The sequence below is a fragment of the Oreochromis aureus genome, linkage group 20 (genome assembly GCF_013358895.1).
Source record: "Oreochromis aureus strain Israel breed Guangdong linkage group 20, ZZ_aureus, whole genome shotgun sequence".
NCBI classification, from domain to species: domain Eukaryota; kingdom Metazoa; phylum Chordata; class Actinopteri; order Cichliformes; family Cichlidae; genus Oreochromis; species Oreochromis aureus.
In genome coordinates, this window is record NC_052961.1 from 8523219 (window position 1) to 8536524 (window position 13306).

A 13306-nucleotide genomic window follows, 5' to 3' on the forward strand; every position below is an offset into this window, starting at 1 on the left:
GTCAGATCAAGTTCACCTGTACTTTATTGTCTTATATTACCCTCTCTAGTCCTAGTTACCCCATCTGAATGCATCCTCAGTTTCTCTCCTCTTTTTGTATTTCCCTTGCTCTACAGATGCAAACAGAAGAGGATGTGATAAAGGAGATGAGTCGAGGCAGTAAGGTTTTTAAACATTTTAAACAAGAAAATTTGGCATACCTGCAAAAACAATTGTTTTGGTGCTTTTTTATATATATAGATACATATATATAGTGCCAACGGGGTGTAATGTGACAAGATAATATCGTTTTTAATCACATAGATAAACAGTGTAGGATCCATGGTTTGATTGTCTTTCTGAAATGAAACTATGTGTCTAAAAAGTGCAAGTTCTTTAAAGAGTTGCCTTCTCCCCTTGGTTTTTAAAAAATACCTTTCATATCCTGTGAAGGTAAAGAATTTCTTTTTAAAGACTACACCTGTACATCACCAACAGTGCTTCTCTTGACAGTCCTTTCTCCTCCAGATGCATTTTAGGAATTGAGATATTATTCAAAATGGCATACTGAGATGAGGAAGGAGGAGAAGAGGAGGCACAAATTAAAGAAATGAGAAAAGCCTGCAGTCTCTGATCTTTCAGTCTTTCCATTCCTTGTTTTTGATTTTCTGTCATCTTTTTTTCATTGATCCTATTTGCATTTTTGCGCTGTGTTTTCCCCTGCCATTTCTGTGCAACACTTTGTTCCGCGTCAGTAGTCACTAAAAAGAACACGCCTCCAAATGTTTCCCAATTTAAAGTCTAAAGAAATGCTTTTTGAAAACAAAGAAATAATCACCCTGTGATTTCTGCAGAAAAATATACCATTTCAACAATTTTGTTCATGTTTTCCCACATTCAGTAAATACACTTTACTTATATGACATTATATTATATTATATTAGAATTTGTAGATCACTGTGGATGTAGAAAGAAAGAAAACCAAAATTTGTGCCACTAAACAAAACCACACTGGTCAGCTGCTATTCACTGGTAGGATCTGTCAAGTGTGCCATATTACCCAGCAGGAGCTGAAAGTCTAATGAGTCTAATGAAGGTCTAAATCAAACATTATCATCCCTTGCGGAATTTCCAAATGATTTTCAAGCAGTTTGGTTTACCATATAACTGATGTATTGTTATTATTTATACAAGATAGTTGTTTAATTGTTAATTGTTAAATTTGGGGTTTTTATAGCCAAATAACAGTGATTGTTACAATGTGTACTCTTAGCTCAAATTGCAAGCCAGAATAAAAGCAGAGACTTGCATCAGGAAGGCTAACCGGTGTAAAGTCTTTGCCTAATCAAACAGGTGGCTCATCTGTAAGATTTCCATACTGGATCAGTAAGGATATCAGTTAGGACAAAAGAGAGGGGAAAGGCATGTTTAGAGGAAGTGAGTGAGAAGGTGAAGTATAAACGTGGAGGTGAAGGCTTCCTTCTTGGTCAGCATCCTCACAGTGCATGACGATGTAAACATCACTGTTGACAGTAATGCTGGTGTTCAAGCATTTTCCCATTGCAGGCTTAAGCCTTGGTAGCATCTAGTCCGACATATCTAATACTAGAAAAACTAATCTTTATGTACTTGGTTATTCCCTTTTTATATTTCAGTTACTGTTAAAACCAAACTCTTACCTACTACTGCTGCATCCACAGATCAAATCTTATGAACCACATTTACTGTGATGTTCATTTTTGTAATCAGTCAAAATGTGGAATATAGTCTCAACACGTGATTGGGGGAACATGATAGAAAAATGCTGTGGGGTCACATGTAAATCGTTTTGGGCACCAGGAGTGTCCAAACTAAAACTTACAGCACTGCCAATCTGGACTGAACCAAAGCTGTGCACTGACAGAAAAACTGACAAACCTACAATCGCATTCCTGCAGAATCACACTGCAAACATGTAAATGTCAACAGTAACACTGCAAGAAAAAAAAAATAGCATCATGAATATTTTTAAGCCAGTTACAGGCCGGGTGGTAAAGTGAGCTTTTAGGGGCCATCAGTACATTCAGCAGGAAGGAGTGGATAATGCTCTCTCTGCTCAATTACACTGTATGTCTGACATTTAGCTCAGGTTTCTTTAGAGACCATCCAGCATTGGCTCACTCCTTGAAAATAAATATCTGTGGACTGGCTGCTGAATACTAATGTAATGATAATGCCAAAACTCCAATCTAATGTTAAATAATACATTTGAGGTTTCATGGCATCAAGTAGGAGGACACAATTTGATTTTTTTCCTTTCTGTGAATAATACAGATTCATTTGAAAACACAAAGGGCATTTTTATGTGCTCAAATTGCCGTAAGATGGCTTCCTCTGGAGGCACATATGAATCCCCGCTGGTCTGAAATTGAACCGTGCACAAGCATTTTCTCCTACTTCTGATCTAACATTTTGATTTTCAGTTTCACTGACTAAAATTGAATACAGTCATGCATTTGTCAGCAAAATGATAGTTTCATACCTTTACCTGGCCTCAAGATGAAACCTTTTGGAGCTCTAAAGTGAAATAGCCAAATGAATAAAGGCATGATTCATCTGGTATGGGGAGGCAAACTGAGAATCCTACAAACTGCAGCTGGATTTGTACTATTCAGAAAATAACTATAATTCAGGTTTAGCAGTCACATTTTTATGCCTATTCATGCTCTTTAATTCCAAGATCTGAATCACTGGTTTCCCTCACAGGCCAATACCTCCCTCTCCTGGCAGAAATCTCCGCCTCCCATAAACAGCTGACTAATAACAAAAGTGAAAGAGCCTTTTGCTTTTGCTCCTTTTGTATTTAACGAGGTTTCAGCTGCAAACAGTCAGCAAGTTGATTTCAGCTCCAGCGGTCGGTGGCTATTATGTTTTCACATGTTGTCCCTGCACTGTTCTCAAGCTGCCACTCTCTGTACTGTGGCTGAATGCACTAAAGCCCGAGCACCCGCTGCACACCTCTTTATTAGCAGGCATCCAGAGGAAAGCAAAGAAAGAACACGACAGGGTCAGCTTGAGCCCAGTCTTCAGAACAAGGACAGAAAGTTGTACAATTATCCCCCCCGTCACCCACCTTCCTCTCTGCGGTGTGAATCACAGCCTTTGGTCTGCCTCCTCCGCACAGATCACAACCTGGAATGAACTGCCAGACCTTACCAGTGCTAAAACAATACGACTTTAAAAGCGTCCTGCTATGCTTTTCCTCATCTACTGTCATAAATGTGCTGTTACACCAATGGGTGCTGGTATTAAACATGAGATCAATGTATGTGCAACAGATCCCAGTGAGCTAAAAGCTCAGCCAACTGCTCTTAATGCTCAGCTTCAAACTGTTTTTTCTACTCCTGTCTCTCTATGGAGTCCCAAAAAGCTTTTCAAGGAAAATATTTGATTTTCACTGGAAACTGTGCGACTCTTCTTCGAATAGTACCCCCTACCCCAAACTGCTCTCGAATGACAGTGTGAAGTTGTACCACACTTTATCTGGCGCCGTTTGCACTGGACCTAGTTTATTTTTAGTTTCTGCAAGAAAACGTTTTAATAGCTGTACTTGTCTTTAGACTTGCACGTTTCTCAAGTTTGCACAGTAACATCTACAATCACTACATCTCACACGCTTTGAGTCACACGCATAGTTTAGAAGGTTCAGTATGCTGGATTTATAAATATTACTTTTTGTCATATTTGCTGAAACTGTAGCTATGTTCCAATAGTATGAAACAACAGAGATCACCTCATATGACTCCTCTTGAATACCATTTGCAAGGATCAACCATGCCTGAATGAAAACAACCAATCACAGAGGTACCTCCAACACACTATCAATAACTACTTGTGCCCATGCAGAGCAGCGCCCCCGTGTTCAGCATATGGTCTCACTCAATCTAGTGCAGTATCTGAAGTGGGAGAAAGAGAAGTTTCGGAAATTCATAAGCTGAAAAACAACAGGCAGCAGTGATGAAGTCTCTGCAAACAGCTTGTAGGTCCCTTATCACCACCTTCTGGCAGTAGTACTATATTATCTTCTACCAGGCACCCATAAAAACAAGGGGAAATACATAAAGTATTACTGATTTTAATACTACATCCAGTTTCTTCCTCTTATCCTTTCTCAGGGTAGCGGGGGGGGCTGGAGCCTATCCCAGTGACAACCAGTCACACTAACATTCACACCTATGGGCAATTTAGAGTATTCCCAATTAATCTTTCCCCACTAACTGCATGTCTTTGGACTGTGGGAGGAAGCCGGAGTACCGAGAGAGAGAACCAGACCTTCTTGCTGTGAGGCAACAGTGCTAACCACCGTGCTGCCCAAAATTACACCGCGATGTAATTTAATATTTTAATAGCCAAAAAATCTCGCTTACAAGCCAATTGTAAGCAAGATGGCTAAAAGATACTGTAAAAACCTTATAAATGAACTAAAACTATCAACAGAATCCAAAGAAGCTTTGACTTTATGTCCACAACATGTTTGTTTTGTTTGGAACAGATAAGTGAAACTTTCCTAGTTATACTGGCAAACTGGGATTAGGACTTGGTGGGAAAGAAAGGTTAAACAGCAGCATCCACTATTAAAACACTGCCCTCTGGGTGGTCAAAGTTTTCTTTAAACTTGTAGGGTAATGACAAAAAGTACCTTTATAAAAGACGACAGCTTTAAATGTGGAGGAGCTAAATCAGCTTGTTTCCGACAGTGAAGAATCTGAGCAGCTGCATCAAGGTCCAGTATGAGATAAATAATTTTGACCATTGAATTATGTAAAGCTACTTTAATAAAGCCAAAGAATAAACACAGAGCTAGAAATGACCACAACACATACCCTTAAAAAAAATGCTAGCAGGAAAACAAAACAAATTAAGATAAGCAAAATGAGCCCGTTTCCCAAAAGCACCTTAAGGCTAAGCTTATTGGATTATCCACACCATTAACAAAAAATAAGTTTCCCAAATGCAAAATAACTTACAAACATTCTTAGAGATACTCAAACATTGAAGTGTGCCTTCTGCTCTGGCTGTGAAAGGCTGCAGAAGGGCCTGGGAGGAGGTTTAACTGCAGCTTTTATTGCTTATGCTAATTTCTAAACCCTGTGATGATCTTTCAGAGACTGCAGATGGAAAGCAGCTATATTTTGTACGACGCCCATTTTCTCTTTGTGGCAAATTAATGTAATAACGTGAAACAGAATCAAACCGTAACTGGTGATTGACACTTTAAATTTGACTTTTCTGGCTAATATAACACTTTTTTGTTATGTTGAGTGTCACATACTTACACGAATGACAGGAAGATGTTGATAATACGTGCTCAAATGGATATATTTATAGAAGTGCTGTGACTTAATCTTAACTAACTTCCTAAGGGTGTTGGTGTAATTTGGCAACAAGCAGAGAAAGCTGTTGACAACTGCACTTTAAGCTGTGTTTTCTCACTGAACAATCACAAATGTTTCTACAACATTCAAGCTTTTTAACTGATAAACTCCATTTTTATCAGCCTCAGAAAATGCTTTCAGAGACTTAGTTAGATTATCAGGAACCAGGGCCAAGATCTGTGAGAGTGTGAGCACACAAAGACCTAATTTTCTCTCTGAACACGACAGGAGGGAAATCCATTTTCTCAATCAAGATGAATTCCGGTTTTCAATTTTGATTTGAACATTTGATTGGAGCTGTAAATGCACTATTATTCAGCACAGAGATTTGTCGCAGGAAAAGCAGAAACAAGTGCCCGTTTTGAGCCTGAAAAGGCAGTTTTTGAAAGATAATCTTCAAGGTATACAATGGCTGCAACAGGCTGACAGGACTGTTGCACATTAGCTGTTGTAAAGAGGCACCACCCTGTCTATAGATGCCCTGCAAATGGGGCATTTCTTTGGCTCTGGCAGGGCCTCGTAGCACTGGCTGCAGGTACACACATGACCACACTCTAGAAACACGCAGGAGCGATCCCGGCTCAGGCAGACAGTGCAGGTGGTGGGGGATATGCTGCTTTCCTCTATGTTAAGTTCACGCAAACGCTTCCTCTGTTGTTCCTTGAACTCCTCAAGTATGCTCTTCTCCTTCTTGCTCTGTCTGCGATGGATGTATTGCTTCCACAGGATGTAGAGGAGCGTGGAGCAGGCAGCCATGCCGAACACAATCGCCAGAATCTTCCAGAGTCTAACGCTGTTCCCCTGCTTCCGCAGGAGAGACTCGTAGTCCAGCCGAGTGAGGAAATAACAGAAGCCCTGTTTGGGTGGTTGGAGCTTGATCAGGTTGTTATCCAGGACCAGCTCTCCGACTCCTGTGATGCTGTCACCCACACGCAGCATCTCCTCGGTTTCGTGGATGCCTTTTGGTCGCTCCCCGCTGATGAAGTGACCAATAACACTGGACAAGGATTGGACTGTGGGGTGGAAGTTCTCGTAGGTGGTCTCCAGATCCAACTCTGCTGCATCTAACGGGCGTATAACTCGGACTGTGGCAGCGATATCGTCATCATGTGACCCGAGGGCAAAGGGAACCGTGTTAATGCGCTGATGGATGATTTTCTCTGTGCTGTTCCTGTGTGGAAACATTACAATGATTTATAATTACTATCCATGCATCAGAAAATAGCAACAGTCCAAAGCTCATCTTATAAAGACAAACAACCATATTTTGGGCTTTTTGTTTTATTATCAGCTCTTTATTTAAGCTGTAGTGTATTTTAAATAGTTTCTTTGCATGACAATAATAATCTCAGATTATTCACAGATTTTCTTATTATCAAATTATGAAAAACTGCCATACAAACATTTTTCAAAGCTTTTAAAGGAATATTTTAAAAAGGTATTTTTAAGAGTTTCAAGTGTGAATGACTTTTTAAGTTATCTTTTCTTTGTCTTGTTTTTTCCGGAGTGTAGGGTAGCTTTAATAAGAAGAATGTAGGTCAGTAATGCACAGTCATTGCTTCTGCCTCAGCCTGTCAGTCACTGCTACATAATCTGAGGACCTCATACGTTCTTTGCACATCGCCTTTGTAATATGCAACGACCTAATGAACTTAAGGCAATTTTGGGAGATTCAAGCTGGGATATTTTCCACAGTTACTGAAAATATTCAATTACTTCGGCTTAACAGAGCATGCATGCCCAACACTTGCTTTTAATGCACTGCACTTTTACCCCTTGCAGAGTCCGGTATGCTTTGGACAAGAGATATCTGAGTGTGAAGGAAAGACTGGATTTTACTAGTCGATCAGCATTCCTGCTCTCACCTGTGACCGTGACATGTGGGCAGAAACTGAAAGGATAAGAAGATCGTGAGAATAAGAATAAGAAGGAAAAAAGCTTTCTCTGCTCTGACTCTCTTAGAGACAGGGGAAAAGAGTAGAGCTGCAACTCCTCCTCAATGAAAAGAGCCAGTTTGAGGTGGTTTGGGCATCTGACTAGGACGCCTTTTAGGTGAGACATTTCAGGCAAGTCCAACTGCGAGGAGACCGAAAGGCAGACCAGGACATGGTTGAGAGATTATGTCTCAAAGCTAGCCTTAAAAGGGCGTCTCTGCTTAGACCGCTACCCATGCGACTCAGTTAAGTAGCAGAAAACGGATGCTGGGACTCACTAAACAGTTGGCAGCAGTTTTTCTTTTCCCTGAATATTTGGTTATGCCTGTGAAAACAAGTTATTAGAGAAGAGGATGACTTCAGCATGAAATAAGCTAAGTTGCCTGCGTCAGCGTTACCATCTGCTCTCCCTCTAACTACAACACTGACGCAACTGTTTTTCCCAACAGCGAAACATCAGCACGTAATCCTGTTCTCCGTCTATGTTAATGAATGAACTTGATAACTGCATGCCATCATTAAACCAAGAATCACTGAGCATAAATAATTCCCCCTTTTTTTAAATTAAAAAACAGATGTTTAGCGTGGGAGACAGAAAATGTTATTCATTTCAGCTGAATAACAAAACATTCAGACTGTCTGTAAAAAAATAAAACACATTTTTTAACCTCTTACCATATGTGAGTGGTGCGGTTCCACACCATCTTCTCCTCCTTCAGCGTCAGCCTCTCAATGACACCTTTGCAGTTGTCGACAAACTGGCTGTTCAGTGTTTCCTTCACAGATCTCACCACACCTGCAGTATGCAATAAATAAGTATCAAGTATTTTTCAGGACTCCCAATAAAAATAAAAGATCCTTTATTTAGGTTTTCAGCATGGCTCAGCAAACCTTCTATGACGGCGTATGGGATACATCTTCCAGGAGTTTCAGACAGGATGGTTTTCAAATCTTGGTCAAGGGAGACTTTCTTTGCTTCCTGTAAAATAAAAATAAATATGTACTAAAAACGTAAGGAATTTTCGCCCTTCATATGATAAACAGAGAAATGCAGAAATATGTCTGACCTTTAATCTGGCAACTATTGTAGCTCTGCTTCTGTAAATGGAATAGAAGAACGCGGTCAGAGCCGAGCTTGTGGCTAAAACCACAATCTGTGTCGTTGAGGGCTTCCCACTGGAGTCCATCCTGAAATCTACAGCATTCAAGGTCGCTGTGAGAGAGGAGATGAACACATCAGAAAGTTATCATTGATGTCAGTCCAATAGGCCACAACTGTCAGAGTTTGTCCTACAAAGCACTTTCTGGAACTCACTAAAAGACACTTTAGCCACAGAAAAATCATCAGCAGTTAAAAGTGTCATTTACTTAAGCATACTGAAGATGAAAAGAAAATGCATAAATTTCTGTTGAATAAAGCAACAGACTCTTTGCTTTTACTTTCCACAGTCCGATCAACCACAAATGTTGGAAACTGTCATTTACACAGCCACCACAAAGTGCAATTTCCATTTTCTGCACTTGAACTCCACATTTTAGGATACCATTGTTTTTACTCCAAAATATTCAATTAGACTCCACAATATGGACATCCTACAAATAGTTTTGACTGTGCAGCAGTTCAAACTACACATTTACTATGAGATTACAAAGAGCAGCAAATCCTCCCAACTCAAAATTTTAAAGGAATTTTCTGCCAATCAATCTCAAAGGTCTTGTTTGTTCTAACAAAAAAAATCTAAACATATTAGGTTTATACTCATTTTAAATATATATTTAAAAAATATTTAAATATTTAAAGCAATATTTAAAAAATAATGCATGGCATGGATGCTGCCTCGCCGGCCGCCACCACCACCACTACAGACATCTACACCAGCAGACTCAGTAAGACAGCCTCTTCTAACTTGAAAGACTTTTGTGACCCAGTACACACACAGTTTGTCCCCCTCCCCTCATGCTGGAGGCTGTAGAGCATCAAGAGCAGAACCACCAACTGAGAAACAGCTTCTTCCTTGAGGCTGTAAGACTACTGAACTCTAGTGGTCTCAGCCAAAGGTAACAAACATGAAAAACCACTTGTGTCTTTGAACTATACACTTTTTGTTTTTATTTATACAAACGGACACTGTTAATTTGTTTTAGGTTCCTTGCTTCTGTTTGTATTTCATCTTTTCTCTCATTCTTGTTGGCTTTTAACCTGGACCTCAGCGAAAAATTTCATTTCACCTCATGTGAGTATGTGTTGCAATGACAATAAAAATCCGTAAATACATATAGGCTTTCCCCGCTGCTGTTGCTAAAAATCTACCGAAACAGGAACGTCAGAGCAAAGGTTGCGTGGCATCTCGTTACAACTTAGAGTACATTTCAAATGGGATCATCTCAAAAATAAGGCATCATTGAAACTACCTATAATTTAATGTGTATAGATAAATACTTTTGAAAAAGTCACGTCTGCGGTTCCTTAATGTTTTGCTTTTCTCCTTGTCATATTTAAATGGACTGGAAACCGCTCACAGCCTAAACGGTAAATATACAGTTTATGGTTACTCCAATCTGGACACTAAAATAGCCCCCATTAACTAACACGACAAGCAAGTTAGCTTCAGCAAACACATCATTACTCAGTGCTAACAATTAAATCATCAGCTTACATTGTAATATCAGTCTTTGCCAGTAAATATCCTTTCGTTTAAAGCGAAGTCGTTAGCTGGAGTGTTGACTGAAGTTACCATTTCCTTCACTTCCTTAACTGACATTACTAGCTAGCTTGGCTAAATTAGCTGTTGGCTAGCTATGCTTTGACTGGAAATTAAAGGACGGCTGAGACATTTGTTTGAAATAAGCTGCAGCCGTCACATAAGGAGACAACTAACAACAGCTTTAACGGACTGTCCAGCCACACATTTACACTCGATTTCCTGTCAACAAACCTGAAACATCAGCAGAGTCTCCACAGCTAAGCCAACAACCAACATCGGGAAAGACACTGACGTGCACTTTGCCTCCCCACCAGTAGATGGCAGTGTGGCAGCGTACATCTATTCGTGAACTTGACAGCTATACCAGCTCCTGTCCAAGGTTAAATAAAACTAAAGTAAAAACTAGGCCTGAAAAAGACAAAACAAAACAATAAAATAAACAAAAACATTTTAGATAACAAAATAAAAGAACAACAAATAAACGTTGAAACTCAACAACAACAAACTGAAATTATATTAAGTGCTTACAAAACTAGACAATATAAAAATAGTAAATGATTTAGTCTTTATCAGTGTAGCCAAATCTGTCAAGCATAAGGAGGCTTTGGTGCATTTCTTTAGTGAGACTGGAATGTTTATATGACATTAAAAACATCTCATCTAAATCTGAATCTGACTTCCTCCACATTATAGTCATAAAATGCTCAAAATAACACTGAAATTGGACTTATTTAATAATAAAAACTAAAATGAAATGCGCATAGCCACTCTGGAAATTAACAGAAACTAAACTGAAGTGAAAATAAAAAGGTCAAAATGAAATAAAATACACTTTTAAAAAGTGATTTGAAAAACATGCTAAACACCCCCCAAAAAATCATCTACTCAAGAGGTTAATTGAAACAAAAAGCCAAGGTTACACTCAAGAGCTAAAATGTCAATAGACATAATTCTATGCAAATGAAACATTAAAATCAATAATAACAAAAAAAAACCCATTAAAATGAGAGCAACAGAAAAGGCACATCTATAAAAAACATGTTTTAATAAGTGAAGTTAATATGAAAGCCTTATCTCCAAAAGCAGATTTTCCCATAGCTGAGGCAGAAGCAGGGTCACCTTTACATTTAAGTCCCAGACAAGCCCCACTTGAGATTCAAGATTTCTGCTTGAGAAGTGATCAGTGAAATTTTGTGCAAAAAAATTCTAAAACAAACAGAGATCCAGTGGAAGGAAGCCAAGATTTGGATGTTTGAAAACCCAGTAAGAAGCTGAGCTGCTGAATTCTGTTTGAGGTGAGATCGAGAGCCACTTTTCCTCAGTGCCAGAAAGAGGGAGTTGCAGTAGTCAGACCTAAACAAAAGAAGTATGTTAGCAACTGTTATGTTTTTACTAAACATTGTGTTTACCTTAGCTAAGGCACTGAGACCTATTTTTCTAGCAACAAAGTGCAGCTTTGATTTTTTTCCCTTTTTTTTGTAGAGGGACAAGCAGCACTGATGGCACTGATGCCATCTGATAGCCACGGGTCTTTAAAATGCATTAAAATCTGCAACAAACTAGAGACAAACAAGCATGGACTACATACATGCATACACACATAAGCATAAAACATGGGACACTACACAAAACTCAAACCCAGATTTAATAATAAAAAAAACAAACACAAAAATTCATTAAGGACAGCATGACAAAACTAGAGCTTTCACACAATTATCATGATTGAAGAATTCATAATAGGTACCAAAAAAGTAATAATCTGTGTTTTTATTTTGGCAAATGAATTCAATTCACAACAAAAGTTAGAACATATTTACAAAGGTTTACAGAAGGAGTAATTATTAGATAATGATAAATAATTGACACTTTATATTACAGTAGCACAGGTAATTTATGAGTAATTTTCCACTTTTCTTTCACTGCATGCCTCTAAAAAAGAACTTTTCTGTGTCTCATGTCTCATGTTTCAGGTCTGCTTCCTCCGTGATTGAATCTAACTGCATCCAATTGTCTTCCTTTTCTATCAAACTGTGTTTTCCTGTTCTGTTTAGCATGTACTCACTGTTCCAGCAGTTTTCTGGTATTAGACATCAGTTGTTTTTGTCACACTTCTATTTCCTGTTTGGATTGATCACCTGTGAACCAAACCCACCTTTACATCACTTTCACTTTGTTATTCTGTGTCTTACTGGTTGTTACAAATCAAGGAGTCTCGGTTTAATCTGTCCATTTTTCCATTGTTTGAAGCAGGGAGGAGGAAAGGAGTCTTAAATACATGCGCACACACACACACACACACACACACACACACACACACACACACACACACACACACACACACACACACACACACACACACACACACACACACACACACACACACACACACACACACACACACACACACACACACACACAAAAAAAAGCAACACTAACAACAATGAAACTCATCCTAGAACCTAAATATTAATACAAAAACTAAAATCTTAGTCATCAAACCCAGGGTCCATGACAGCTTTGGGCGTGCCAGTCATGCAAATTCTAAACATTATAATGAATGTTAGTTACAGATCCTCTCATTATATTTCTTTTAGGCCTGCCTAACAGGGCTTCCCTTCCAGTTTGGGAACCGCTGATCTGATTTCTTTTTTAATGTTCCTGGTGTTCTTCTGCTCGTCTCTTTTAATTATTCTGCTGCACCATGAACACATTCTAGTGCTGCTGCAGAGGACATAAAGTCAGTGCTACAGTTAAAAAAAAAAGATATATATTCCAATCCATAAAGATGTGAAGGTGTACCCAAAAACCTCCTGGAGGGTAGGAGGGCTTCCTCGCCCTGGGGTGACCCTCTCTGCCTGCAGTTTATCCAAGGCTGCATACAAATTGTGTTTTCTCTGCTAGCATTAATGGCACTCTTTAACCATGACTTTGGGTCCTCTTATAAATCACTCCAGTATACACTCATGCACACACTTACATTTGGATAAAACAAACAAAACAAAAACAGAACGTGGCTGTCAGACAAAATTAAGTCCAGTGTGAGTCAGTAGATTTATAATAGTAAGTCCAGTAGAATAGGTACGCCTTTTGTTTTGATGGATTTCTCCTTAAGAACCATATTTCAACTAAACGACCAAATTATCTTTTGTTGCATATTGCCTCTTTGCACTTGCCCATTGCATCAGGTACTTGGTGTATTTCTTGTGTGTTGTGGTTTCAGCTGGCACAGTTTGTAGCAGGAGGCTCTTTAACCTGAAAAGCCATGCCCTGCTTA

The 13306-nt window shown here is 39.0% G+C and overlaps 1 protein-coding gene across 2 annotated transcripts; it reads right to left on the reverse strand.

The window, feature by feature from the left end:
- Positions 1–4775: 4775 nt before the first annotated feature.
- On the reverse strand, positions 4776–10417 carry mul1b (mitochondrial E3 ubiquitin protein ligase 1b). Of its 2 annotated transcripts, none has more exons than XM_031742021.2 (5): positions 10264–10417; positions 8395–8540; positions 8219–8306; positions 8003–8123; positions 4776–6564 (listed from the first exon to the last, which is right to left on the reverse strand). In XM_031742021.2, the coding sequence occupies exons 2-5, from the start codon at positions 8512–8514 to the stop codon at positions 5835–5837; spliced, it is 1059 nt and encodes a 352-aa protein (XP_031597881.1). In that variant the 5' UTR covers positions 8515–8540; positions 10264–10417; the 3' UTR covers positions 4776–5834. The 2 variants fall into 2 exon arrangements, with proteins under 2 accessions (XP_031597881.1, XP_031597882.1); XM_031742022.2 differs by lacking the exon at positions 10264–10417 and adding an exon at positions 9985–10226.
- Between the last annotated feature and the right edge of the window lie 2889 nt (positions 10418–13306).

Bases quoted from the DNA above. Each gene is read 5' to 3' on its own strand.
- mul1b (XM_031742021.2), bottom strand. From the start codon at position 8,514: ATGGACTCCAGTGGGAAGCCCTCAACGACACAGATTGTGGTTTTAGCC. The intron at 8,307-8,394 runs GTCAGACATATT...TTTATTTTACAG, and splicing joins CAATAGTTGCCAGATTAAAG to GAAGCAAAGAAAGTCTCCCT. The intron at 8,124-8,218 runs GTTTGCTGAGCC...TGCATACTGCAG, and splicing joins CCCATACGCCGTCATAGAAG to GTGTGGTGAGATCTGTGAAG.